General features: G+C 40.7%; 1 protein-coding gene across 1 annotated transcript; it reads left to right on the top strand.

The window, feature by feature from the left end:
• The first annotated feature begins 1,170 nt into the window (after positions 1-1,170).
• On the top strand, positions 1,171-4,738 carry s100p (S100 calcium binding protein P). Its single transcript, XM_071906924.2, has 4 exons — positions 1,171-1,282; positions 2,372-2,542; positions 3,576-3,771; positions 4,101-4,738. Exons 1-4 carry the CDS (start codon positions 1,233-1,235, stop codon positions 4,383-4,385), a joined length of 702 nt encoding a protein of 233 aa, XP_071763025.1. The 5' UTR covers positions 1,171-1,232; the 3' UTR covers positions 4,386-4,738.
• The last annotated feature ends 5,966 nt before the right edge of the window (positions 4,739-10,704 follow it).

Here is a 10,704-nt window from a genome sequence, read left to right as displayed (position 1 = left end):
TAAAGCAACGATGTGCTAATGCAACTTGAAGAACCAGTGTCAGTGTTAATACATTTTAATGACTTTGTAAATACCAACCCGTGATAATGCTCCCTATCTTTAGCTCTGTGATGCATTAACAAGTGTGTACAGTAACAGTAAAATCAATGTAATTTACAGTGTGCTAATTTTACCACAAATTATCAATGTTAATGGTGGCTCCCTATGGTTCCCCCTTAAGTGATGTTGAACTGAACCGATTCTCTGTTAACTGTTGCTCCGGGGCTCTGTGAGAGGCGAGTGGAGAATTGTGTTTTTTCTGTCTCCATTCACTGCCATTGTATGGCAAAACAGGTCTGAAAATCACACTTCTAGCACATAAACGCGAACAAAGCAGATTCTGACAATATATTAAAAAAATTGTCTTGTTCCTGAATTGTGGTTAAGTGAATCGCTTTCTTTATGTTTATTAAACCTTTTATTTTGAACAAGTGTAACAGCGGAAAGCGGTCAGAGGAAACTTAGAAAGAAAATAGTATGTTGACCAATAATTGTAAATAGGTGAAAAAAAGGGAGAGACTTGTGTTTTATATATTGGCAGAATCTACTTTGTCAAAGTCCTGTCTCCCACCTTTTTTTTTTGGCCCATTTACAACTATTGGTAAACATACTATTTTCTTTATTCCATCAACTTGATTTGAAACTTATCTTTAAACATCGGACATTGGAAAAATAGTAATGTAGCTGTAAAGATCAGAGGACATGCAACATTGCAGAACAACAAAGAAATCATAAACTGTTCAGATCAACATATTAAATTATATTGTGTAAATAAATACACTGAAATTGCAATTCAAGAGAACCAACAACATTGCCATTTTATTATCTATGACAATTGTACTGTTGTATTCCTTGGCCATCAAAACATAGGTGTTTTTCAGTCCTATCCTGGTCAGTTCAGGCAGATATAGAGGAAAACCCATTTACTGGCAGGTCTCCAATTCTGAATATGCTTAGAGCATCGAACTGCTCATGGATACCAATGTTGGAGCTTTTACACAAATCTGAACGATGTGGTGTATTACTGGCCAATTTCTCCTGAACTGTCAGGACAACAGAAAACGGATCCTGGAGCGACTCTGTAGGGATTCATGAATAACAGTCTCTATATCTTTGGCAGGTGGTTGCAGCAGCCCAGCTTCAGCCCATCTGGCAGAAACAGTGGACTACGATTCAAACAATCCTCAGAGAGGATGTTCCTATGGGCAGGAAGTAAGGGATCACAGGGAGGAGGTGACCGGAGGTAATGAATAATGTCTCACTACATACTGCTGACATTATAAACCCTAATGGTTATGAGGCCAAAATACATTTTTAAAATAGAAAAATGGTCTCTGTAAAGCGATCTTGATGTGCCTTGGATGCTTTACCCCAAAACTTTGTTTCCATTATAAAAGACAATGATCAGCTGTTAGCACTGGCTGTTAGCAGTTAACAGCACAATAACAAAAACTTAGATTAAAGCACAAGCCAAAATCTCACTCAGTCTTAGATTTTAGAAGAGAATGAGAGAAAATCTAAAAGGCTAAAAAAATGTATTTTACATATTCCACATACATTCTGTGCATTTGTCCATAAATAAAATGTGGCGATCTGTTTAAAAAGGACGAGTGGAACAGAGTACAAAAGTAAGTTAAATTTTTTTTTTATTTTTTTAAAGTCTGTGTATTCATTTTAGAATGTTTTCTCAGTCAACTTGGATATGTAAAGGTTAAACCTTAACATTTGGGTGTTTATGAGTAACTACTGCAACTAGTTGGTCACATTGCCTTAAAGTGTGTGTTCCACTAGCTTGGTTAAAAAATGGCAAAGGGTAACCAGAAAAATATTGATCCCCTAAAGAGAGCAGGGACATAATCTCATGCATTGATCACATATTGATTAGAGTATTGGTTTTTGATCTGGCCAAATGGCATGTAACCACAAGCACACGCTATCCAAATGACTATTTCCACATATAATTCATGATATGCATGTGTATGCACAGGTGTGTGAGTGCCTGCCAGTGTGTTTGCATTAATTTGTGTGATTGTGTGTACAACCTAAGCCGTATATGTGAATGCATATTTGCTGCAAGACTACTGTGTTTGTCTTTCTGTGGTTTAGCATCATATCTTTATAATTTCTTTATTAAAAGAGATGTAATTTTGCTTCACTGGGTGCTTGTCACACTGTGGAGAAAGTTCAGAGATTTGTCCTTTGGCTATCCAATTAATGGTTGATAACACAATTGATAACACTGGTAGTCTTCCTGGAAACCAATGGGTTGCAAGTTCACTGGAGAAGAAAAATAAGAGAATGTCAAGGTGTATCTTTAATGTGTTATACTCAGATCCATCTACCAGAAGATTCGTGAGTATGAGGTCCTGGACAAGAGGAAGACGGTGACTGCTCTGAGGGCAGGAGAGGACAGAGCCATACTGCTGGGCCTCAGCATGGTGCTGTTCTCCGTCATGATGTACTTTGTCCTGGGAATCACCATCCTGCGCTCCTACTCCGACAGGTAAGTGGCAACATCCTCTTCATGACAGGGAGTCACAGAGTTTAAGGGAAATGTGGTCTTAACTCTGAGAAATACTAGCACTAACAATACCACTGGTGTGAGATAGAGGCTACCAATCGTCTCCACCATGGTCTCATTATTGTAATTATACCAAGGTATCACAATTACTGTGATATGATGTATTGAAGGTTACAAATGCTACACATAGCAGCTTTGTGGAGTCTTAGTTTTGTTTTTCTGACTTTTGGAAGGAAATGATCATGTTTGCCAGACCACAGGAATAGCATATATTACAGGTTCATGCTCTTAAAACACATCCATCCTGCTCCTAATTTTTCATAACTATGTTACTTCAGGTGATTCCTTTTATACCTAATGAAGTGCTAATTGCTGAATGAAAAAATAGTACTTCCCGTCCTGTGTTCCTTACTAACCCTGTTGACATCAATATGACAATCAATATGATTGATCACATGCCATGTGAATGTGACATGGCAAATTGATATTTGAAACTTATGTAGAGTTTTGTTTTTAATGTTGTTTTATAACTATATGCTCTCAATACAGTATATACTCGAGTTTGAGTGGCTATATACTGTATTGAGAGCATGGATCTTGAATTGAATAACTGTAAAATCAACTGAAAAATTGCATGACATTCCTCTTTAACACTACCTGTTCATTAAACCCTTCTCTCTATCCTCTGACTCCACTATGAGAATTTTTCCACTGCACAAGTTCAGTGCCATACCTGTACTGGGTCTGCTATGTTTATGCTTCTGTTGTACTCTACCAGAATGAACAAAACATAATGCAGTGAGGCACCCTGGTGGCTCATTTGGCTAAGGTGCATACCATGCAACTGCATTCAACTCCGACCTAGGACATTTGTTGCATTCTCTTTCTCTCTCCCTCTCTGTCTCTCATCTTCCCTTTCTCTGTTCACTGTAAAATTCCCCACTAAAGTAGAAATGCTCTATATGCCCAATATGGTCACAGCCATGCAGTGGAAATAACCTCTCTTTGTGTCTAGTGTGTGGACAGAGGAGTCTAGCTGCACAGTCCTGAACTCCACAATTGTGTGGAATGTAAACTGTTCGTACAGCTGCGGAGCTGAGTGCTGGAAGAGGTCCCGTTACCCCTGTCTACAGGTCTACGTCAGCCTCAACTCCTCAGGCAAGGTGGTTCGGCTGTCACACAACGAGGAGACGCAGGATAGTAACCCTGAGGTACAGAACCGCAGTGGACCCATAGATTATATTGGCAGTCGTCAAAAAGTGTGTGCGTGTTTTATATCGGCAGGTGCAATACAGGGATATTGGTACTGGCTTTCAAAAACCCATATCAGTTGAACCCAAACTGAAATATTTTACTCAAGTAGTATTTTTATATGGAAGATTTCCTACCTTACTCCCAACTGAAGCATGGTCCTTTCAAGGTATTTTAAAGTGTAATTATAATAGATTTTATACTGACAAAGTATCCGTTATGGGAGGTGTTGCACACAGTTTTGCTCTCTACAATACGTGTCTGCCTCTCTTGTTATCCTTTCCCTCAGTGCTTCTACATCCCAAAGTGCCGCAAGGACTATGCAGCAACTCATGCTATGGTTCAGAACATTTCTGAGCGTCTCAGGTCTCAGCACACAGTTCCATGTTTCGTGGATCCTACAGACCGAGTGGACAGCGCCATCTTGACCCAGATCTACGGCCGGGTCGCCGTCTTCCACTCCCTGTTCTGGCCAACCTGCAGCTTGATTGGAGGAACCATCATCATTGCCTTGGTGAAGCTGACCCAGTACCTGTCAATCATGTGTGAGAAGCTAAGCCGCATCAAGAGGTGAGGGGTTGGAAGGCCGTAAGGTCGAAGGGAAGATGTCATTTTAAGGACAAGAGGACATCTTTCTTGCATTTTTGCAGTGTCCATCCTGTACCACAGCTGGAGCGCTGGGACTCAAAGCCGTGTCTGAATGACAATCTAAAAGCAATGTCAATGTAGCAGCTAGAAAGAGAAGTCTAAATGTTTGTAGTGGAACATCACCTCTAAAAGACACAGGGCTGGAAACCGATATGTTGATGGTCTGCAGACTGACACCAGTGAAGCCTACTGGTGGTTGGTAAGAACAGCAATAATAGCAAAGACTGTTGCAACAATAAAGAAATCTGTGGAACTATGTATTTATAATTTCCATAATGGAGTTGGCCAGTCTGTGATTGGTTAAAATTTTCCAGGCTTTTGTACAAATGTGACATGATGTACCTGTCGTCGAGTTTCCTACTCTGAAACAGGAAGGCTTTCTGTAGCTGACAGCAATTCTTTAACTCTGGGTTGGGACCCAAAATGGGTTGTGGGCCTGATTCTGATGGGTCTGAATGTAATGAATGCTGGTATGCTGTAACAAACCTGGGTCTCAGGTTGAGAGACTTTATTTACTATTTGGGTCCCAGGCTGAGAAAGTCTAACAGCCATTGCTTTAGGCTTTAGCTTTGTTTGATGCCCTGACAAAGTCTACCAACACTGTGAACTGTATGTGAAGATTATGTGAGGTTGGGCTTCTAGGAATCAAAGAAGGTTCCCATTCTCCTTAGGAAATTATCAATCTCAGAAGTCTCTCATAACTGTGATTTGCATGCAGGGCATCATTTTATAGAAAAACAAAGGTATGGTGATGTGATGGCCTAAAAGATACTGAGATGCACACAGTAACACTCAATAGTTGTTTCTTTTTGGGTTTTTTTTTAAATAACTTCTAATTTCCTATTTCTGTTGACTTTCAAGAGAAGGGCCTGTTACCATATGATTTTTCAGGACTCCTCCATCATATTTTATTCATGTTCTCATTTTCCATGTGTTTTCCATGACTGGAAATCTTGATGCCAAATTTCCTTTTTTTTTTTGTACTAGTAGGAACCCTAGTGTAACCCACATTAAAATACATCCATAAATAAATATGTTCATAGATATAAATACATAAATATGTTCTCATAAGTTGTTAATTCATTCAAGTCATTTAAAAGAAAAGGTTGACAATGATGAATAGGGATAAATGATGATTAAAATTGTGCCTATACAAATTCATAGAGGGACTCGACTTTCCTTTTAAGACTATCCCTTTAAGGGTTAGGGTTAGGCATTACGTAGGCCTTACGTTCCTGGAAACAGCATGAAGCTCAGAACCAAGCTAGCGAGGAGAAAAGCAGAGAAAAAGGCAGCGAATTTAGCCAAAAGGAAACACTTGAAAAAAGCCAATTAACATGAACTCTTTCATGTCATCACCATCGAATGGGCGATCTGTGAGGACTTCAACTAAGAGACTGTTTTGGTGAGTTTTCAACTTGTTTATTTTAATTTGCTTGTAACGTGTATTGACTAAGAAAAAACACGAACACCACTGCCGCAAAATAAGGGGGGGACACATGGGACATGTCCCCTGCACATTTTGAAATTATGCATTTTGTTGTTTTTTTTTAACTGCTGTTCAGGTCTCTTCTAGTCTTCTCCTATGGTCTTCTCACCTTCGAGAGATTGCTAGTGGACTAGCTATCCTATCCATGAACCGCCAGATGGGCCAGCCTTCAAGCTAACCGTTATCTGCCCGTGTCATTGTCTCTCTCTAGGTCGTCCTCGGACGAGCCCTCCAGCGGCGTTTCCAGTCATCTCGATCCTCCATGCATCTGGCTAGCTTGCCAGTACTTTCCACCCCTGCATCTTTCTTTAGTATGTCCACGTACGTTGGTGTGGGACGCCCTCGTGATCGATGCCCGTGTGTTGGCTCCCACAGCACCAGTTTGCTGACTGGGAGCTCACTGGGAGACTGGTGTCTCTGGCAGTGACCAGCTAGCCTCATTCTCCTGGATTGTCCTAATTGTCATAGAGCCATAATGCTAGCGAAGTGTTAACTACAAGTTTACAATTCCTATTCGATCGATATAATTATATAAATAGCCTGCAAACTAGCTAGAAAGCAAATGTCAGCAGATACAGGTCCAGACTGAGGCAAGTCGATTTTTTAAATGAACCAAACTTTCGTGTCTGTGTGTTGCAGCTAACATTAATTGCATTGTGGTTTGTTTGGAGTGTGGGAATGATAGGTTAGCGAGATCCTTAATTTAAACTAACATGCAGCAATGCTATTTATTATTGCAGCCTACTGTAGTCAATGTAGATCAAGTGAGCCGATTATGTCGGACTCCGAGACAGACAGGGAAGCGACCACCACACCTTGTGACAAAGTGGGTGAGAACTCTCCTTTACTCACCACTTGTCCCTTACATGTTCATCTTATACAGTACACCATCTTATTTCTGCATGTGTTCATGTGGTTATAATTTACCATTGCTATTGTAACATTGCATCACTTACTATCCCGGGTTTGTTTGTGTTAGCATTATGTTACAGTTTACATCAAAGCACATGAGTAGGTTAAAGCAAACACACAGCCATAAGTTAGTTTCAGTTATATCTTTATTATGTTGCAGGTTGGAACATCGTTTAATCGTTTGTTCCTTGGTTCAGACCCACCATGCAGGACTACTGTTTGGGAGGGGCCTGCCCAGTATTTCCTGATTTTTATGGTATTGGTGATGTCATGCTGACATCACTGGGCCAAACCAAGTGGAAGGGTTTTCTTTTTGTAGGAATGTTTCTTTTGTTTGTTTGATGCATTCTAAAGTAATGTGTTAGGATTACTTACCTTTTATAGAGCTATTTAGTAATGTAAATGAGCTTGTAAATGAGTCTAAGAATGTTATTTGATTTCCTTGTATTAAGGTTACTGTGTAGGATTAACCTTCAGTGTTATGGTACTGGCTGAAGCGGTCTAGGTGTGAATTGAGCACCCTATATAATCAGATGGGTTTTTTACTCCTCGGCAGGAGAGGTGAGGCCGTGCTGCCACAAACGCGTGCCTTTTGTTTGTTTGATTGATTATGAGTTATTTTCTTTGTGTTTTTTTGTTATTTTGCCAAAGTTACACGTGTAATGGAGAGCACTGTAAATAAATATTCACCTCTGCGAACTCAAGATGTCTGCTGAGTCTGCCTACCTACCACCTTCCTTGACATTCGAGCCAGACTACTTGACAAATGGTGGCAGTGGTGGCTCCAGGCCAGTAGGAGGCAGCGATGCAGAAATCAACTAGACCAAAGAAGCACCATGTGCCAATGGATTGTCCAAGGGAGGAGGCTCCAGATGATCTTAACCAGCAGGAGGCAGTTGGTGAGCAACCTACTGATCCACACAACCTTGCTGAACTTTCCAACCTGTTACGGGGCCTGATGCAGCAGCAAACCGCCCGGGAAGCAAACTGGGAGCAGGACAGGCAACGCCAGGAAGAGCGCTGGAAAATAATAATTTCTCAATAAATAAACAAAAAAATGCATTTTCACCCCAAATGATAAATTTAGATTTACCAACCACAATGTCACTTCAGGACTCAATAACCATATTATTTGTGGGCCCACACACAAACCTAAATGCACAATGCATAGTCCTACAGCCGGCAAAAATCTAATTTCAAACAAAACTCAAAGTTGCAGGCCTGGTTCGCTGCTTGTGTATGGTGTGGCCCAAAACTAAATGGCCGCTTCGCTCTCTGACAAGCAAACAAACAAACAAACGTGTGGTACCTTATTCAATGTTCAATGTTCCATGGATTGTCTCTCACTCACACCCGCGATCATCGGCGTCTGTCCACGAGCAGTACAGCATGGCGTCTCCCGGCACGATCTCTTTATCCAGCGATGCCAGAGGAACTTTGAGTGTAGACCTGGTAGCTCAAAGCGCTATCTGGTTAATCTTCTGTGTTTAATGAACATCCAGCTGGGCAAGCTAAACGGCGGCTAGAAAGTCCTTTCACTGTGATAATGAAAAGACACTTGACTGGCTTTTAAGCTATCTTAGCACACGTGAAAACGACGGTATATAAACTTCGGCTAGAAATTCCTCCCGTCTCTCACTAAAACATGCAACTTGTAAAATCTTCTCACAGGCTATCGGGCAGACAATCGAAGAAACCAAATTACACATTTGTGTGCATTCGAAAAATCAAAATACGACACGGAACTTCTCTGTACCACGCCTCACTCTCTCCCTCTCTCTCGTCTTTCTCCCACCTCTCTCTCTTCCGGGCTGAAACACGCACTCCCCACGTGCTCACAGACATTAACCAATGAAATAAAGGTATAGAGTGTTTCTAAGTAAACTTTTTTTTTTTTAACATTCAGAACGTAAAATCCCATGAACTACACTAGTAAGGCATTATGAATTTCACATTTTAATATTTTTTTAAACTATAATAACACACCATATTTTTAACTGGGTTACACTAATATAACCTGAACTAATCTGAAGACCTTTTTTTGTCTCGTTTTCGTTTCACTTCAGTAATGTGCCGGCTTTTGCATTTAAAGTTCTGGGTCTGGTCTAATTATTTACTCTATTAACTCCACTTGAACCTAGAACTGGTCCCGTAGCCTACTTAGTACTATGAGATATAGGGATGCAAGTGCTACACTAGGACTTAAATCAAGTCCAGACACTGTGCATACTCCAAGGAATCTATAAAGAAAGAAGGACAAAGAGAAATACAGGGACATCACTACACAGCGTGTAAACATACAGTATTACACTTGAAAGCTCTTGGCACCGCAAGTGTAGTGTATAGTGATGAAACGCAGATCACACCGTCATCTTTGCCCTCTCAGTTTTACAGATGATTAATCTAGGTGATGGAGTTGTTGTTGGCTTGCAAGATAGCATTTCATTTACTTTCTAAGCACATGATTTGATGGCCATGTCGATTTATTTTCCTGGCGGATAAAGGGTGGGACTGCTACCTCTTAAATATAATAAAAAGAAATTTTTCCTAGGTTTAAAAGTAGTGGGAAATGAACAAGCAGTTAGCTAATGGGCGGTAGCAAAATTTGTATGCAAATACTGAATAAAGAATGAAACAAGGTAAGCAGGAACGTATTCCAATAACTCCACTTAACATTTTTCAGTTCAGCTCCAGGATAAGCTTGCCTGCCACACACTGATGTATTGTCCCTTTCTCTTTTATCGACTCGCCGACATGCTGAAGCTGAGAAGAGACAGAAGACCAGAAGATATGTTAGTGGGAGTACCTTCGATATATCAAATATTGTGTACAGGTGCCGACATGGTGCAGCTACTTTTGACACAGGTTTTCCCTGAGGGGAAAACCAATAAAGCCCGGTTTCCACTACTGGGCTAATTAAGACGATACCGGGTTTACTCATCACTACCTGGTTGTAGAATTTTCTCAACTCATAGAGGAGCATGTAACCCTTCAATTGATGTGATTTTCAATTCCAACATGGAAATCAAAACTGAGGGTACAAGGATTTCACATGACAACAGCGATATAAGCGCACACCTTTACGTAATCTCTCTTTGCCTCACATAGACACACGACATACGCACCTTTCAACACTCTCTCTATGTCACACACACACCTTTCCACACTCTCTCTACTACATGCACCCTTTGAAATTTGTTAGTTGCCCCTTTCATCACATCCATAAATAACTAGCACTAGCTCTCCCTCTCCAAGCCCACAGTAGATCTACTCTAGCTACATTAATTATATTCGGCCAACACCAGTTTTTATCAACACTGACCTTTTGTTACTCTCGTCAGCCTCAACCTCCACTCTCTTCCCTTTCATAGTCTGAGCTGCACTGCTGCTGCTGCTGGAAAACGGCCTTTGAGAGGCCAAAGCAGCCTCTATTACAGCACAGCTGAAGTAAGATCCCCTAAACACACACACATACACGCTTTAGTTACATTTAGTTACACTGACTCATATGCTAGTTGTCTTACCTTGCCATCTTCCTCCTTGTCACAACATTTTGTCTTATCTGCTAGGATTTGGGTCTGGGATAGGGTCTGGTGCTGCTAAACAAAGACGTATGAAATTAACATATACTGCTCAATCAAGTTTGGTAGAAAATGCCATTCAGTTATTTCCCTGAAGGTCAAAAGTGTACATACCTCTTACCGCTCTCATTATAGGAAAACATGTTCAGCTCATCCAGAGAACTGAATGAATAGAATATGTGGTGACTGGATTCGATACCTGTGTCCACTGTGTACTCATGTGGGATCTAAAAAACAGAATATAGCTGAGACACCTCTGGGTC

Source organism: Centroberyx gerrardi, chromosome 9 (genome assembly GCF_048128805.1).
Source record: "Centroberyx gerrardi isolate f3 chromosome 9, fCenGer3.hap1.cur.20231027, whole genome shotgun sequence".
NCBI classification, from domain to species: Eukaryota; Metazoa; Chordata; class Actinopteri; order Beryciformes; family Berycidae; genus Centroberyx; species Centroberyx gerrardi.
This window is presented reverse-complemented; position numbering and strand designations above follow the sequence as displayed.

Bases quoted from the DNA above. Each gene is read 5' to 3' on its own strand.
- s100p (XM_071906924.2), top strand. From the start codon at position 1,233: ATGTTCCTATGGGCAGGAAGTAAGGGATCACAGGGAGGAGGTGACCGG. The intron at 2,543-3,575 runs GTAAGTGGCAAC...CTTTGTGTCTAG, and splicing joins CTGCGCTCCTACTCCGACAG to TGTGTGGACAGAGGAGTCTA. The intron at 3,772-4,100 runs GTACAGAACCGC...CCTTTCCCTCAG, and splicing joins CGCAGGATAGTAACCCTGAG to TGCTTCTACATCCCAAAGTG.